The 19,682-nt window shown below is 34.8% G+C and overlaps 1 protein-coding gene across 15 annotated transcripts in view; it reads right to left on the reverse strand.

Annotated features, from left to right (window-relative positions):
- Positions 1-19,682, reverse strand: part of ELF2 (E74 like ETS transcription factor 2) — a 100,858-nt gene that overhangs the window by 37,335 nt on the left and 43,841 nt on the right. For 12 of the 15 annotated variants that reach the window (XM_070504760.1, XM_070504755.1, XM_014851179.3 and 9 more), the window contains one exon: positions 13,278-13,443. In XM_070504760.1, coding sequence (XP_070360861.1) covers positions 13,278-13,443 — 166 coding nt within the window. Of the gene's footprint in view, positions 1-6,384; positions 6,492-13,277; positions 13,444-19,682 lie in introns of all 15 variants that reach the window. The other 3 variants (XM_070504764.1, XM_070504763.1, XM_070504762.1) reach the window with 1 other exon arrangement.

Here is a 19,682-nt window from a genome sequence, read left to right on the forward strand (position 1 = left end):
TTGTAAACCCAAATAGATGCTAACTGCAGACCAATGTCTCTAGAGAAGAAAAAGGAAGAAAAGTATGTTAAAGTTTATTCAAGAATGCAAGCGTCTCAAAAAGAAATCAGCACTTTTTTATTTCTTTCTCTTCTCGAACCAAATCCTGTTTCCTCTTCAAAAGAATTTTTTGATTCTAATTTATTATTCTAAATCTTTATTTTCTGAGAGTTAAGTTGCAAAAAAAAGGTGATATAAACAAAAGGATTCCGATTTTCCTAAAAGTCTTGGCAAACACCATGCATAAGAAGAAGTACCTTTATGCTAACTAGATTAGAGATAACGCTTTTCTTTTTGATGTAGAACTTTCTAGAGTGATCTTTTGCAAGCTCATCTAGTGATAAGAAAATCTCTACCAAATTCTGGCTAACAGATCATTCATTTTGTTCAAACATATTAAGTCCTGGAGGATAACTACATATTATCACCACCCAGTCTAATATAAAACATATGAAAAGTATTTTTAGTTAAATTAAAAAATTTAATTGTTCACTCCTTTTAAGTAGTATATGTATTTTGGCTGTTTTACAAAGTGAAAAGAAATCAAACATCTAGTTATGACCAAACACTGACCTTCACCTTGGAGAATATGGGCTATCTACTATAAAAACTGGTCTTCTATGATAAAGTCTAATGGAAAGAGAGGAAATGGGCTACATTTTCTTCCCTTGATATACTCAATGAAAAAAAATGACAGAAATGTAAAAAATTTAAAAAAAAATTATTCCCACCCTCATCTCCTAATCCCATTCCCAAATTGTACCTAACCACTGCAAACAGGTTGAGGTCTTAGTACTGTCCCCTGATTTTTTGCGAATGGGAAAAAGAAGCCACTCATGTTTCTAATAGTACTATTTCCACACAAAAAAATTAAAATGGTGAGATTTAGGAATGCTTAATTCCATTTGACTTGCTCCTCTGCCCCTAAACCCAGAGGCCTTAACTGTCAACTATACATTTATGATGAAATTTAAATATGAGCCACCATAATAGCAATAATGCATTCTAGAACCTTTAGATTCGATCCCATTCTTGGCAATTCTTTGTCTTTCCTCACATTTCCCCTACTCTGTCCCTCCATACTATTATTTCCTTGAGTGCTCGTTTTTCTAAACCTAGCTGGTAAGCTTCTTTGAGGCCAGGCACCATGTCTTATTCAATACTGAATCACTTACTCCCTAGGAGCTATGACAGTACTTGTATATAACAGGTACTTTGTCCATGACAAATATTGTTAGTTTACTAGTATCTCAATTGTACTTAATAATTGTCATATGAAGGAGGAGGGAGAATTTATCTGCCGCTGTAACTGCTTGAAAAGGAATGATTCATGAGTTTATTATTTTAGTTTAATTGCAAATACTAACTCTAAAGAACAATTTCAGGAGTTGTTAATTGATATAATCTAATTTGTGACAAAGCAGTTTTATAGTATGGTGAACTTACATGTTTTCTCCACTAGATTCTAAGCACCACGAATGTAGAGACATTAACTGTCTTGTCTACCGCTCTAGCCCCATGCCTTAAATAGTGCCTGGCATACAGCAGATGCTCAATGAATGTTTACTGATGAATTAATTAATAGTAATAATGCATTACATCATCTCTTATAAACCTGAAAGAACTTTAGTATCTCTTTGTACCTCCAATAACAATCTTTTGTGATGGGTATACTATAGCATAGTAAGAAATTACAGTATTAATTAGGTTTTCACAATGGCAGAAGCTCCCTTTTGGTGCTATCGTTCCCAACAGTCTAGGTAATGGTTCTCAAAGTATGATCCCTGGGTCAATAACATCAGCATCACTGAAGACTTGTTAAAAATGTAAATTCTCAAGTCCCGCCCCAGGCCCACTGAATCAGAAATTCTGGAGGTGGGGCCTAGTAATCTGTATTGTAACAAGCACTCCAGATGATTCTGATGTTTCCTCAAGTTTGAGAACCACCGGCCACAGGAATTTTTGTCATAGAAATAGAAGGGATCTCAAACGAATGAAGAGGCCATAAGATATTAAATGAGCCTTTAAAGAAATATACTACATTTTAAAACATGAGAAGGTTTTAGAATAAGTTAAATTAAGTCAATCAGTTAAGAGACATGAAAAATTACCAACTACATAGTTGAAAGGCTTTTTTTTCCTTAGCAGGGATCATAAAACTGTATTCAATAAGTGACACATTTAAAATGGTTTCCAGACCATCAGTTCTTAGGGAAAAGAGAACAGAAGTAGGGCAGAATATGGAGGAGGAAAGGATGAGGAAAAGGTGGTTGACAGCTAAAACAGAACATGGATGAGACCTGGGAAAATTGTGGTTTAGATTCTAACTGAAATTTAGCACTTTAATTTTAAATAAAAGTACAAACAACAGTAGTTTTGGCAGTATCTGTGACTTTATGACCAATAGAAATCATAAATTATTTTCATATCATACAATAGTTCTTACAGATATCTCAAAATATTATTTATGGTCATCACTACTTTGAAATTACAGTAGTAAATCAGATCTGCCACTAGATCTCATTACTCAATGCATTATTAAAGATGCATATGCATTAATATATCACAATCAAAAATTAGTCTGAAAGCTACATTTCAATGTATTTCGTTCCTTTGTAATACCAGATATTTTATTTTTTAAAAACATTGTTCTGAGAGAAGGTCCACAGGCTTCACCATCTAGTGAAAGAGGCCCATGGCATAAAAAGATTAAAAAACCATATAAAAGTTAACAATTAATAGCTGTGTTAAAAGTGTTGACCTCCTCTAAGAAATGGAATTCAGGAATCTGAGAAAACTTGTAGACTCTTTTCCCAGTTAACAAATGGGCATGGACGATGCATAAGAGATAATGATTCCTCCTCCTTCTGAAACAGCATTGTACCAAAGCACTCAACTTTTAATTCCAAACAGAAAGCTAGCTCTGTAACTACCTTAATCTCTATAACTCACAGCTTAGTATGGGCAATGAGCATACCTATAGCCCAAATCTGTAGAGGGAGACAATTTAGTGGAAAGTGAATAAGAATAGTTGACTAGCTATTAGGGAGCTGTATATGTGGAGGCTAAGGAGTTCAGACTTTATTTTAGGTAATGCTTTGACTGTCTTATTTTACTTTTCATTTACAGTAACTCACTATTTTGGAAACAACTAAATTTGTATAAAAAACATACTTTGTTTAAAACTCTTAAAAGGCTTCCCATTGCATCAAAGACTTAAAGGTAAGACCTGAAACCATAAGACTTCTAGAAGAAAATTAGGCAGTACACTCTTTGACATCAGTCTTAAAAGGATCTTTTTGGACACCATGTCTTCTCAGACAAGGCAAACAACAGAAAGAACAAACAAATGGGACTTCATCAGACTAAAGAGCTTCTACAGGGAAAACAGGATTGAAACAAAAATACAACCCACCAACTGGGAAAAAATGTTTGCAAATCATACATCTGACAAAGAGTTAATCTCCATAATATATAAAGAACTCACACAACTCAACAACGAAAAGTCAAACAACCTGATCAAAAAATGGGCAGGGGATATGAACAAACATTTCTCCAAAGAAGAAATGCGGATGGCCAACAGGCATACGAAAAGATGCTCATCATCACTGATCATCAAGGAAATGCAAATCAAAACTACATTCAGATTCCACCTTACACCCATTAGAATGGCTAAAATAACCAAAACAAAAAATAACAAATGTTGGAGAGGTTGTGGAGAAAAAGGAACTCTCATACACTGCTGGTGGGAATGCAAATTGATGCAGCCTCTATGGAAAACAGTATGGAGATCTCTCAAAAAATTAAAAATAGAAATACCATATGACCCAGCCATCCCACTACTGGGTATCTATCCAAAGAACTTAATCAGCAATTCAAAGAGACCCATGCACCCCTATGTTCATTGCAGCATTATTCACAATAGCCAAGACATGGAAGCAACCTAAGTGCCCATCGACTGATGACTGGATAAAGAAGATATGGTATATCTATACAATGGAATACTACTCAGCCATAAAAAAGGATAAAATCGTCCCATTCACAACAACATGGATGGACCTTGAGGGTATTATGTTAAGCGAAATAAGCCAGATAGAGAAAGACAATCTCTGTATGACTCCACTCATACGTCAAAGATAAACAAACATGTGGACAAAGAGAACAGACTAGTGGTTACCAGGGGAAAGGGGAGGTGGGGGGTGGGCACAAAGGGTGAAGTGGTGCACCTATAATATCACTGACAAATAATAATGTACAACTGAAATTTCACAAGGTTGTAAACTATCATAATCTCAATAAAAAAGAATTTAAAAAAAAAAAGGATTCCCATTGCCCTTTAGATAAGGTCCAACAAACAGATACAAAGCTTACAAAGTCCTCAATAGTAATTTTTTTTTTTTACCTCTTTAGCCTAATTTTAATCCCCTTTCCATCTCATAATCCATATTCTAGCCATATTGAATTCCTTTCCACAACTCAAATAGGCCATGTTCTCCTTCCTCCAGACCTTCAACCATGCTATTCTCTACTTGGCTAATTACTTCAACCCCTTTCAATCTGTTTAAATGTCACTTCCTCAGGGAGGCATTCTCTGACCTCCTAGGCATTCCCCTAGTCTATCCTCCCTAAATCTTTCATTAATCCTATGATAACACTCATCACATTTAATTTAATAACGTGTTTAATTGTTCATCTTCTCCACAAAGCTGAAAGCCTAGTGAGGGCAAAGACAGGGTCTTGTTTACAAGATATCCGACTCTGAGCCCGGCAAGCTGCAGGTCCTCAGGAAGAGCTGGCAGAGGCTGAATGCATGTATGGATTTGCCTAGAGATATGCTTTAAGCACTCCTATTTGTACCTCTGAGAACCTTGAGCTATCCCTACTTGGCAACATTTCTAACACTGTGGCTACTCACTTAAAATTCTATATAATCCTATTTAGCCCTCTCCTCAGACTGAATTAATAAAACTGTATTACTTAGACACATTGTTATATGGTAAAATTAAAAGTTAGCTAGTGTTTTTTTTTTAAAAAAAAGTCTGAGTGGAAAGGAATGAATGCTACTTGTTTCCAAAACCAAACATTCTTCCATGATCTATTTTCTAGATATCTTTCCTTTTACATAAAATAGATGTTTATTGAAAAGTATACAAATTCCATTTAAGATCATTCCTTTTCATTTCTGCTTTATTAATTGACAGGGTAGTTCTTTGCTTTTCCCCACTATTTTTTCCTTCACATAATTAATAATCTGTAAACATATATTCAAGTACACTAAAAATCAGTGCCTATCTTAAAGAGTCCTTAAAGGATCTTGTTTTAAAATGATAGTTTAGAAAACAGAAGCTGCATTTCATTTTCTTTTTAGATCACAAAATCCAATTAAAAAGTGACAATTATGAGAAAACTCTATTTACTGGTTTAAGTAAATATTAAAATAATTTTCATCTTCTATACTTTCCATAATGTAACACCTTATGGTTATTTTGTATACATTTAAACAAAATTAAAAACCCTCTCTTTAAAGTAAAGAATTTAGAGATCTTACTCAACACATACAGGGACTTTCACAATTACAACTCACCTCCATTTTTCATAAACCTGATATTTTAATGTCTAATTCCCAGTAAACAGGAATTTCAAGAAGATTCATAATTGCATGATACCATATTTCATTAATTCTAAGATGCATATTTTTTCACATTTTGCCATCTCTGAAATCAGGATGTCTCTTACAATTGAGGGTATCCTAAAATTTATCACTGGCAGCATTTTTTCTTTTCGTGGTCTAAGAATAATGTTTCCTACAATTCATGGCATCTTAGGCTAAATGAAATACAGTTATTAAAACATTAACTTTTCTCTAATAATGCTTTGTAACTTACCTAAATCACAGTACATCTATAAGTCAAACAATTCCAGAATCAAAACTAAATGAACTTAAGATTCACATTTTACTTAGACTAATGACTAGGCTAAACTCAAGAAAATAGACAAGTGGAAGAAAAAAATCTCTTAAAAAAATTTCAGAAGTCTAGATTAGAAGCAGAAATAACAGAAATGCAAAAAAAAACTTGAAGATGTTCAGTCAGTAGTAGCTTCTAAGGAAGTGGAGGCATGAAATAGCCTTAGAGCTTATCTATAAGAAGAAACAAACATTAGGAACATGGCAGGGATAACTCCGACAGCAAATTGTTTAGGAGGAAAAATACTATTGTTTTATTTCTCCCTCCTTAAGGAGGAATCATTGTCACCCTTAAAACAAAAATATGGTATAGGTAGTTGAAATAATTGTAATTAAACGTAAAATTGTACAAATTCTTAATAAATTAAAAACCAACCTACCAGCATTGTAAATCTTCCTTCTGGCTCAATCTGTTTCACCTTCAGGTAATCCTAGGATAGGGGCTCCTTTTCAGATCCCCAGTTTTTCATGTCGATCTTCTACCTCCCTGTGGCAACAATATTTTCTAATTAAAAGAGTCCTTTTGTGCCACAGGGAGGATTTCCGATAGTATAACAAATACAAAGTTATCACAGCTCATCATGAAGTCAACTTAGTCTTGAGATTCTTCAAGAAAGAAATTTGGCTCTTTATCTTATTTTTCAAGAGAGAAATCTGGTTTTCTTTTTTTTAAATGCATTTTAAAAACCTACACTTTCATTTATTTAAAAAAAAGCACTTCTTTTCGTTGAATTATATAAAAATTTTTATCTATCTTTTCAACAAATCTCTGAACACAATTTTGTTGATCATAAAAAAAGTTGTTTAAGTTTTCTTAATAATTAACTAAGACCAACTTTTTATGTTTTGCTACTTGGTTAAAAACTAAAATCTTGTACCCAATGATCAGAAGAGGTAGGAAGCTCCCAGATCCCTGTCAGCCAATGTTTGTTAATAAAGATTAGTACGTCTACTTGTATTACATTACACGATGTTAATTATGCTTAAAATGTACATTAAAAAAAGACCAGCAGGAAATGTAAAAAAGCAGAAATTACTATCCCCTTATTGGTAAGATGATAGGTGATTTTCACTGTTTGTTTATTCTTTACAATACTTTCCAATTTTTCCAATGTGCATGTATTGCTTTTATTATAAGAGAAAAATCAAATTTAGATGTAAGCAAGAATGATTAAAACGTACCGTGATTTTAAGATGAAGTTAATCTAAGTATGACACTACGGCTTTGATATATTTTGGATGACTACATTTATGTTTTTTGGATGACTTTTTTTTATACTTTAAATAACCTTAAGGTATTCAATATTTACCATATAAACAAAAAAGAAAATATATTTAAGATCTCACATAAACGGTTCTTGATTATACTACAAGTCAAAACTCAATTTGTTTCAGTATGTATTTCCTAACATCTATGTGTTAAACACTGTATTATATACACTACATTCGAAAAAATTAAAAAATATGGTCTCTGTCTTCAAAGGACTTATAAGCTCACTTTGAAAACAAAAGGGGTATACACACAAAGGACTGTACAAGAAAGTAAATGGTCAAGTGCCTACATGCAGATGGTCGAACAGAAGACCAGGGAAGGAGGGGGTGTTTAATGTAGGCCACAATCACTGTGGCAAGTTTCATGAGGCTAGGCCTTAAAGAATAGATAATACCTGAACAGATTCTTGATAGAAAACTGTATTTGAGCAAAAGCTCAGAAGCATAAATAGCATAGTCCATGCAAGAGGCAGTAAGGAAAAGAGCTAGAATACAGTGTTTCAGTAGCTAAGAAAGCCAGAATAGAAAGGATCTGCTTCTGGATGATTCCGTGAGTCACTAAATTTGGCAGAGGAGTGGACTTTGAAATCTGATAAAGAGCAGCTGGAGAATGAGAAATGTAGATGCCAAAGCACAGTAAGTTAAGGAAGGAATAATAAGGAAAAAGTATGGACTGAACGTATAAAGCATTTGTTTTGTTAAAAAGTGGAAGTGAAACAAAAGAGAAAAACTCCACAGAGAAGTAAACAACTGTTCTGTTTTAATGTATGAAAGACCTTCTCCATATTTGAAAGCACAAGGAAAGGTCCTAATAAAGTTAATGGAACACTTACGGAGCACCCACAACCTCACAAGCACTGTGCTTTAATATATTTATTTTATGAATTCCTATTTTATGACAGTGAAACAGACTCTGAAAAGGTTAAATACTGCCAAGTAAGTGATAAGGCAGAAATGTGAAACCAGGACTAACTAACCTAATCAATATTCTTCCTTTCCCTACAAAGAGCGCTACTTTAAAAGGCTAAAAAGAAAAAAAACGATTAAGCTCGGGAATAGTCACCCAGGATTTTCTATCATATTTGACTACTCTCTGGCTCTCATTTTTCCTCAAAATGCAAACATTCCCTAAGGTTAATTCCTTAAGTCTGTGCCCTTTGTTTAGATCACAGAGAGACAAATACACAATTTAAATATCTTACCCCTTAGGGAAATCTCTCAAATACCTTTCTCCTTGGAGGTTTCATTTATTTCCAAGGCTTCAATGAGGATGATTCCCAAATCAGTCTCTCCTCGGCCGTTCTTTACTAAGCTTCAGGTGTACTCGATATCGTCTATTTGCCCCTCCAGATCTATTCTCCACCCTTCCTCTGCTCTGTGTCAGGAGGCTGACTTCATCAACAGGGCTCCCACGGCTTCAGACTGGGTTTGGTCAATGGAGTGCCATGGCAGGGGAATAGAGGGAGAAAGGAGAATAAAATCAGAGTACTTATTTCTGCCCTCAAGCCAGCTGTGTCCTTTGACCAAAGGTCCCAGATTCTCCCAAAGTGACCTTCTCTCCAGGGCTCTCTTCTGGGTTCCGATAACCCTTCCCTCCTTCTGGTCCTTGGGCCAAAGGAAAGAGACAGCTCTGCTATTGCTAGCTCTGGAATACCACCCTCTCTTTTATGGTCATCCTATGCTTGCCCACATATTTTTAAGTAGCCATTTATTAAAACATTCCTTAAATTATCCTAATTTGAGTATGCCATCTCCTTTGTGATGCGATCCTGACTATATATTTGTGCATCTTTAAATACCTATTTCCCCTTAAATGCTCTGCTTCAATTCAAAATCAACACGCCTATTACCAAACTTATCTGCTTCCCGAAACAGTCTTGCCTTCCTCAAATCCCTATATGATACTATGGCTATCACTTAGGGTCCAAAAACTACGGGTAATATCTTAACTATGCCTCTCCCCCTAATCTGTCATGTCAAGTCTTGTTAGATCTTACAGAGTACTATCCCTTCTATAAGCCCCATCTGAAGTTCCTATTGCTTCCACCATGTTTTCGTATTTCTCAAGTCATCCCTTGACTCATAGTACAACAGCTAGTCTTCCTGCCTCATCTTTTCCCCTATAATTCATCCTGTAGCTCCTGAGATGCTAATTAGTACTTTCTACTCAAAACCTTCCAAATCTTTCTGCTTCTTATATGCCTAATTACTAACTCGGGTTCAAAGCACAATTTAGTCACAACTCGTAATGGAAGCTCCTGCCAGTCTCATTTACTCAATATCTTACACATGCCTTGAATTTCAATATTCCATCCATTTATTAATTATATTTCCCTCAGTCTACAGTGCTTTTCACCTACCTCCTATCTGCCCATCCAAATCTGTCCATCTGTGCTTCTTCTTTACTTTCTCTAAAACGTTGCCTAATCCTGTAAATTGAACTTTCCTCTTCTGAGAATTTCTTTGAATTTGTAAATAGCACTAAATTAATTCTATGCTGCTTTATATTTTGACTATAATATATATATTTTATCTCCATAATTATTAACCCCTTGAGGGAAAGAAACGTATTGAAAACACTGCTCTTGTACATAACAAATGCAAAGTATTTGTTGATGTATTCTTATAAATTAACGTGGAAGGTTAAGAGGATAAATATAATAAGTTAAGGTACAAGAAGAAGAAGCAGATCCTAAACATTTGCTTAGTCTTCTCAGGCAAGTGTTAAAAGATGTCTATCAAAACTTATCTATTATTGACTGCATTGGTATAAATTTGCTACTTTTTAAATGGTAATCTGTAATAACCTTTTAACATTTATATACATAATTTTTTTAAGAGTGAACGTAAAAACTGCATTTTCAAATCTCAGTAGGGAATCCATGAGATTTGCTTCCACCCCCAACTCACCACATCAGTCTACCCAGCAAGCCTCCAGAACTGGTGGAGTCTGCAGCCAGTGGCAAAGGTATTTCCTGCCTGCCAGAGTCAAGATCACCGTTCATCCATACTTCACTACTATTCCTCAAAAGCTCTTTATGATTACTAATCTTCAATTATCATCAAAAAGCAATTTATAGGTTTAGATGAATATGCCTATTTTTAAAGTTTCAAAACACATGCGGTTTTTCCTATAAAATTTAAGAGAGAATTACTACTACACACAAGCTCCATGAGGGAAATATAGACTTTAAGTCTATAAAAAGGTGAAGCAAAATAGCCTATAATTACTACTAAGAAAACAAGAAATCACTTTATACACAAAATAATGAAGATGGCTAAATGTACATCATTACATGATTTTTGTACTCCTGCCTGGATGACATCATGAACAGTTTCGGATATAGACATATACACGTCGGTATATAGGAATAAAAGAAGAAAAACCTCAATGTAAACACACAGAGAACTGATATAACAAGTCACTAAATACAATTTCAAACATTTCTTAGACTAATATAATCTAAGTTATTAATGTATAATATAATGTACGATGTGCAAAAATCAAATTTTATTCTATACTGGATCTGATTTCCACCAATTCACCAAATAAAAAATGCTATAGCCATATTATAAACATGCCTTTTCTTTTCTTCCCAGTCAGCTTCTTCTGCAAAACCTATACATATCTGGAATTTAAGTTAAAAATTTATATCACCACAAGAAACGAACCTGATCCTAATCCACTGCCTAGAAGGAAACATGCATTACAGTAAGTCATAACAACCTTTATTCATCTGTTCTAGATGTCAGAAGAATGAAAACTTATTTAGATTTTAACTTGTTTAAAAATGTATTTTATCCTTTAAATAAAAACAAAGTTAAGCTCAGATTAGCTGATTCTAAACTAATCTATATATATTAACAATCCTTATAGTTACTTTAAAAATCCATGAGCCATCATATTTTAAAATAACTTAGTATATTGTAGTCTCCAAGTTCTGCATGCCTTATGATGGACAAATGCAAATGTTTAAATTGTTCTGATTATAGATATATGAGACAGCAGTTTTCAGTCTGAATTTGGCATTGCCTTTCAAACAGTTGTATCTGAATTCTAAGTTTTACAGTGTTGTTCTGTAAAGAGAGAAAAGAATAGCTATACTATACTATTCTTTATTTTTAGAAGTATTAAAGCAAGCATAGATTAAAAAAAAAAGCCAGAATGGAATTAAAAATGTAAGCTGAACTTCTCAGGTACTTTTAGACTATTCTAGAATAATGTAAGTTATTTACTAACATTTCTTTTCAGTGTTGAAGAAAAATAAATATATTAAGTATTCAAAAACCACTTTTAAAATATCACAAAAGTAACTGTTCTTTAACCCAGACTTTGTATATCCTCTTTTTCAATATCACAATCACTCATACCTCGGCCCTGCAAAAGACACCATCACCCTCAGAGTTCAAGAAGACTAGGAAAATAAAATCCCTTAAGAGGGTTATATTTGTTGCTATTTGGAATTGTTATACCTGAATAATTTAAATTAATGAAACACTGACCATCAATTATACAACCAGTAAGATCTGGCCAACCTGCTCTGGTATTTTAATGTGGTAAATATCGTAATTTTCTACTGATGCAAATTTGGCACTGTGGTTTTCATTTTTTACAAAGTTTCCAATTTGCTACCAAAATCATAGTCTTCCTTACTTTTTTTGATCAAGACATTTTCCAGAAATTTCAAACAGGTTATATATTTTTTTCATTCAACTTAAGCTATCATACTTTTTTTCTCATGCTATTAGTTTTCTACTTAGTTATGCTCTTATAATAAAATTAGTACAATATCTACTTCAAAATATCATGCTGCATAATACTTTCAACTGCTCTTCCTATTCTTTTCCTCAAGAAGAAAATTCATCTCTGCCACTGCACTAGTTTCAGACTGGAAAACTCCCCAAACTCAAAAAATCACATGTATCTTCCTGCCACTTGCATTATCTACTGTAAATCAAGAACCACTCCAGACTACAGTCACAAAGCCTATATAAAGTGTTTAGCTACCTGTTTTGATAAAATGAATTGATTACCACTTCACATGGGGTTTGCTGGCACTGTTGTCCTTATTGCTCTGAAGAGCAATGTAACTTCCAATCCCTCAGCTCAGTAAGAAATAAAACTGGAGGAAAAACAGCTTTAAGCTGGAAGAAGCCACAAGTCCTAGGGAGTGCTACTGGGCCTCAACAAGCAGAAAGACAAGAAATACTCAAAATTTTTAATCAGGAGACTTTGCCACATTTACGGAACTTGATTTAAATACTTAAGAATTTTTATTAGTATTATAAACCAAGTAATAGGATTCTTTTTCTCCATTAATTGCTAAAGATGAATTTTAATGTTTATTCTTATAAAATAGTCACTACAATCCTGCTTGTAAAATACTCTATTTTCTTTATGGTCAATGGCAAAAATGAAAAAGTTTCTCCAAGAATTATACATACTAATCCCCAATTAAACATACAGTTATCTCACCACAGACAGACTGAAATACCAAAATTTCTAAGAAGACAAAAAGGGAAAAGGAATCTGACAGACTACTACAAAGATGCTTCTGACCTCAGAAAAAAGGAACCATACTGCTCTATGATATTTATTCAAAGAAACTGTTAATCTGTTATAGAATGAGCATATTATATTTATTTTTTGAATTAAAAAAAAGTTAGCCTCATATACTAGCCTACTAACTTCTCTAAGTAAATAACAACTAGTCAATATTCACACTCCCAGAAAAAAATGAAAAAAATAATTTTATTATTATGATCCTGTAATTTGTCCTTAAGGTCCATGATTATGAGACTCATACTTCAAAAAATTATAATGTAGAACTTCTTATATCTATATACCTTCCCTTAAACAAGAGACGTTTCACTGGTTTCCAAGCTATACTAATAGCATTATAAAGAGGTTCTTTGGTATATTATTCATCCGGCAATAATAATGTTGACACTTTACGAAATGAGAGAGTTATAAATAATAAACATTTTATGAGACGTCTACCTGTTTCCACATTCTCGGTCTCAACTTCTTGTTCTTCTGCCACATCTTGCATCATATAAGTCTCATCATCATAAACCAGAACCTGGGCTGCATAGCCCTGCTCTAATCTGGCACTTGGAACTGGCTCCACAATCACTGCTGGGTATTCAGAAACCTTTTCACTTTCCTACAAGAGCAAATTTAAAAAACAATCAACCTTTTTATTCACAAATGCTGGATTCACTTATAAATCCTTGAGTTCATATAGTCTCAAGGAGTCCACACAATGAGTTTCATGTATTATAAATATGACTGTAAAAACCCAAACAAGAGATGAAAAGGGGTAACTTTAATAATCTTCTAACTCTCAAGAGGTGAGACATAGATTAAACATTTTAAATAATTAAGGCTTTGGGATTAAGATGGCAAATTAAAAATATGCATATAATTTCACTCTCTCAGGAAAGCCCACTGAAAGGCAGTAAAAGACTTTTAGACATATACCCATAAGGAGAAGAGATAAGACCAATAAAATCTTGGGAAGATTGAAAGTGGATGGATGAGTATTATTATTAAGTGATTTAGCAGACCCACGAAAACCGAATATCATAGCCTGGCAGCAAAAAAGAAAGTTGGCAAACAAAATGTCTTACACTAGAGAATCCACAGAAGGCAGTACCAATTACTTCTAGAAATGGAGGAGCAGCAGGTGGTACAGAAAGTGTGGGGGGGGGGGGGTGGTTAAAAACAAGAAGGATTACATTAAAGCTGTTTGAAAAGCACTAGACTGCTCCCTCCTCCATGACAACAAGCCCTCCCTCACCTCAACAGAAGATTGGAGAGTTACTTTCTGGAGAGGGAAAAACAAGAGCATCTTTGAGGTATATTAGGCATATCTGCTAGTATCCGTACTGTATCAAAAACCAAATTTCCAATCAGCTTTTTAGTTCTCCACTTTTAATCATGAGCAGGCAGCCAAAAGCCTCTAACATAGGATATATACATATACATACACACACACACATATATATTCATATTCTTCATAGAGATATGAGAAAACATTATATCCATGAAACAAGAACAGAATACAATTTACTAACATTAAAAAATAAAGAGTTCTTAGAAATTAAAAACGCAATAGCTGAAATAACAGAGGCTTGAAAGATAAAATTGAGGTAATCTTCCAGGAACCACAGAAAAAAGATAAAGCAATGGAAAATAGGAGGGAAAGGAGAGCAACATTAGAGAACCTCATCCAGGAGGTCCAATATCTGAATAACAGGAGTTCCAGAAAAAGAAAATGGAAAGGTGGGGGTGAGGAGGTGGGTGGGAAGGTTGGGAAGATATGAAAGAATTCCAGAAAATTTTCTAGAGCTGAAGGATGTGAGCCGCCCATTTGAAAGGACGTACCAAGTGTTCAGTATAAAAAATTAAGGGAGACCTACACTGAGGCACACCATTGTGAAATATCACAACACTGGGGACAAAAAGAAGGTTCTACAAGCTTCTAGAAAGAAAATACAAGTCATACACAAAGCACTAAGACTCAGACTTCAGTCTTCTCAACAGTTACACTGGAAGGAAGATGACAATGGAGCCATTTCTTCAGAATTATAAAGGAAAATTATTTCCAACCTAGATTTCTTCACCCAGTCAAACCATCTTATGAAAGTAAAATAAAGGTATTTTTTCAGACATGAAAGATCTCAAAATATTTACTCTCTATGCATTCTTTCTCAAGAAGCAACTGGAACATGTAAGTCCATCAAAAAAAGAGTAAATTTTTAATAAAGACAAGGACTTAGGATACAGAATGTAGGAGATCCAACATGGGACAGAGACAATTCTAATCTTCAAGGAGGACTGTGAAGAGAGATTCCAGGATCCAGCTGTGCACTGGATTTAAAGGGTAACCAGTCCATACTGTAGCAATGTGACTCCTGATACAACATGGTAAACTGTGATCACCAAGATAACCAATGACATTGTTTGTAAGGATACAATGCCCAGATAAGCCTATTCCAAATTTTTATTTATGTTTGGCTGCCTTGATGTACCTACTCACTCCACCTTGCCTTGCTACCTGGATCAGCTGAGAACACTCATTTTACCTCTCAGATGTGTTCCGCTTTGATCTACTCCTAAGTGTTGGAAGAAGACCACGAAGAGCTTACTAACCAAAAATAAAGAACTGCACTCTTCTCATGTGACCATATACTTGCTGAACAAACCTGCAATACCAGGTCCATACTGTAGCACTGCCAGATACGTGACCAAGATGGCTTTATGTTTCCAAGAACTAACTCATGACATTGCTTACTGATTACCCGAGTAGCTTTTCAAACTCAGTGAACCTGATGCCTGATAGTCAGCCCTTTTCCTGGAAGCCTTCATCTAACTACAGCAATGCTGGCCTTCCCTAACTCAGTTAGCTTGGTACATTATTCATTTTTTCCAAAGTATACAATATGTTGTTTAAGAATATATCCACAGACAATAAAACTATAAAGAAAAGTAAAGGAATGATAACACATAAATCAGGATAATGGCACCTCTGAGGACAGCGATGGGGATATAAGAGAGGGGCACACTTAGTATTTTCAATACTACTAATCTCTATTTTTTAACCTGAGTGATAGGTAATATGTATTCTTTTTGTTATTCTTAACTGAAATATATATATTTTATACATTCTTCATTTTGTATGAAATATTTCACAAAAAAATTTAGATAAATTACAAAACAAAGATACAGTAAAATTTAAAAAAAGAAAGTACATGCTGAATATTAACATTGAATTTCCTACTCTGTATAAGGCAAAAAATGTAAGACCAACTTTTTTAATGTTAAAAAAAGTCTTTCCCACAAATTGGATATATGAACAGTTGAATCTCCACGCTTCTTGCTCAGCTTTATAACCAAAGCCTCCAGGCAGCACCACGTAGCTATAAAATTGCTGTTAAGCAGAAGCATGGGACAGGTAAAGACTGATGAGGTCTCCACTCAACAGAAACTCAGAAAGAAACATCATAAGTAGCATCTGAACTAGTATTGACCTAGGCAGTAAATATTTATATATAATCCAAGGGACTTAAACTCCTTTCACTCCTCTGAAATCTAATGGTATTTTTAATAGTAACATTAGTCTGAGATTATTTTATGTTATGAACTCCCCTCCCCCACCCTACCAGCAGGATATAAATCAAATTTTCTAAACTATGAAATACTTGAGGACTAGAATTCTGTACAAGGCCAATTCCTCTATCTATACTCTTCCCCACCAAGTAGAATTCTGGACCCACTCTCCTCTCTCTTATATCTTCGCTGGGTTTTGTTTTGTTTACTATTTCAATGGTTCCTTCTCTTTAACCATACAAAAGCAAAAATATTTTTTACTCAAGAAAAAATTCAATTCTTTCTTTTAATTAAACTCCAGATCTTTGCTTCTTATACTTGTATACACCTCTCAAAAGGACAGTGTGACTCCTTGACTCATTATCTACATGTACTTTGTAATCTGGATTCCACTACCTCACTGAAACAATTCTCTCAAAAAGTCAACAGGGGCCAAATTCTTTCAGCTTTCACCCTCCTTTGCCTTTCCGTAGACTCTTATACGCTGACCATCACCTTGTCTTAAAAATTATTTCTTCCATCTTTTTGTGCTCTTTCTACCACTCTACTTTCAAGCATCTCCTCTGACTCTTCCATCTCCAGTGACTCAAATGTAGCCAACTTACTAAGGTTCTGCCCCAGCATCTCCCTTCTTTTTACTCTATACTACCTTCCCATGCAGGCCCACTCGTTCTTAAAGTTTCAAATAGAGCCTCTATGCTGATGATTACTAAATATATGTCTTCCTCTCTGACCCATCTCCTGAAATCCAGAAGGAAACTTTAAACTTCCAACTTAACATCACTCCAGGAATATTCAACCAATACTTCAGCTTCACATGTCAAAATGGAACAAACTCTCAACATCTCCCCCACTTCCCCCACTGTGTCCTTCTCTAAACCTCAGTATCTTCATATTTAAAAAAGAGATTATTCATACCTCGCAAAGTCTCTTGAAAATTAAATATGCACAAAGTACTTCGTGTCTAGCAGAGAGTATGTACTCTGTTAGTGATAGCTATTATTATATTGTAACGATAGTAACAGTATTCAAGCCTACTACTTGCCCTCAACTTTGGAGTACATCTTTTCACATGACAATCAGAATTGTTTGTATTACTTGTTTGTACAAAAAGCTTTCATGACTCCCCATTTGTCTAAAAGGAAAGTTAAACATACTAAACAATGGTTTTCAATACTCTGAAATAAAACCCTCAACCCACCTGTTAAGAACTGAATTGTGTCCCCTTAAAAGATGTTGAAGTCCTAACCCCTAGAACTTGTGAACCTGCCTATTTGGCAATAGGGTCTTTGCAAATGATCCAGTTAAGATGAGCCCTAATCCAATATGACTGTGTCCTTATAAAACGGGGAAATTTGGACAGAGAGAGACATACAGAAAGAAGATGATGTGAAGACAGAGGGGAACAGCATCTACAAGCCAAGAAACGCCTGAAACTACCAAACGCTGGGAGGAGAGGCACAGAAGAGCTTCACCCTCACAGCCCTCAGAAGGAACCAACTGTGCCAACACCTTGATTTCAAACTTCTAGCCTCCAGAACTGTGAGACAATAACTAACTACTGTTTAAGCCACCCAGTTTATGGTACTTTGTTACAGCAGCCCCAAGAAACTAATACAACACCTTCACAGCCTTTCTCCCTACATTACTTCACATAGCTGTTTGATTATTTGCCTTGTTCTAATTGCCAAATGTGAAAGCTTCTATGACTTTTGCTCACATTCATTTTGTAGCCTGAAATTACCTTCCATATCTGTCTAAATCCTTTTCATCCACTCAGGGCTCAGTTCCAGGGAGTCTTCCAGAATCCCCCAATCTGCATCAATTTTTCCATCCCAGGTATTTCTAGAACAAGTTGTTTGCCTAATATTATCACTGTTCATCATCCTGTATTATAATTATCTGTTTATATATCCAACTCCTTGACAAGACAGTAAGATGTTTGAGAGCAAGAGTCCACATCTTAGTCAACTTTCATATCCTCCTCATCAACATGCACTTCATATAAACTGAAGTGGCATTTAATTATTTGTAGCTTCATTCAAAGAATTACAAAGCTCAACAAATTTTAATATTAACAGGTATTCATAGAGTCAACATCTGCTAATCTATAACAGCAAATAACTTCATGAGGTTTTTCTCTGCCAAATACTAGGGACTAGAGGCCAGAGCATACAGATACACAGATAATTACTGCTTTGTACTGTGTAGAGGAGTGAGCTTACTGGGAAAGGAGGGTGGAAAAGGAAGGAATCAGGAGTCTTTGTTTTATAGTAATATAGTAAAAACCTACATTTCCACTAGGTTATTTTACTTACGATTACTATAATCTTGCTCAAGTCACAAAACATGCAATAATTAAAATGCATGAAATGGGGCCAGCCCTGTGGCCAAGTGGTTAAGTTCACACTCTGCTTCGGTGACCCAGGGTTTCACTAGTTGAGATCCTGGGCGTGGACCTAGTACCACTCATCAAGCCATGCTGAGGAGGCATCCCACAAAGCAAAACTAGAAGGACCTACAGCTAGAATATACAACTATGTACTGGAGGGCTTTAGGGAGAAGAAAAGAAGAAGAAGATTGGCAACAGATGTTAGCTCAGGGCCAATCTTTAAAAAAATAAAAAAATAAAACAAAATAAAACACATGAAACGCAGATTCAGCAGGTCTTGGTACAACCTACCTAGTTCCCTATAAGCTAAGGTAGTCACCCTTAGCACATGAAAACATGGGATACCCAGTTAAATTTGAATTTCAGATAAACAACAAATATTAAGTATAAGAATGTTCCATGCAACATTTGGGATATCCCTAATGTAAAAAGTTATTCGTTGTTTACCTGAAGTTTAACTGGACAGCCTGTATTTTATATGGCAACCCTACTATAAGCACTAACAGTGATCTCAAAAACTTCAAGGAGAGAGATTCTTAGTTTAAATTAAAGGCAGGACTAGTGCAACACTGCAGTGTTCACCTAAAAAGTCCTTTTATAATGCATTCAAGTCATTGCTTTCCAGGTATCAGAAGTTTCCAAAGACAAATCCTATAAAATGGCTGAAGATAGTGGTACTGTAATCCTTTATCACTGTATGTTAAAAATATATTGAAAGACATGAAATTCGGGAGTATATTAAAAATACATGAATTTGTTTCCCACTTTTTTCTTTTGTGGAGACTAAGACCACTTTCAAAGCTTTATCAAAAATGAAACATACAACGTGACAGGCTCTGGGGGACTAATCTCCCTCCAACTGTTTACCCCCAGAAGTCATTCCAAATAAATATGTCACT

Source organism: Equus asinus, chromosome 3 (genome assembly GCF_041296235.1).
Source record: "Equus asinus isolate D_3611 breed Donkey chromosome 3, EquAss-T2T_v2, whole genome shotgun sequence".
Classification (NCBI taxonomy): Eukaryota; Metazoa; Chordata; class Mammalia; order Perissodactyla; family Equidae; genus Equus; species Equus asinus.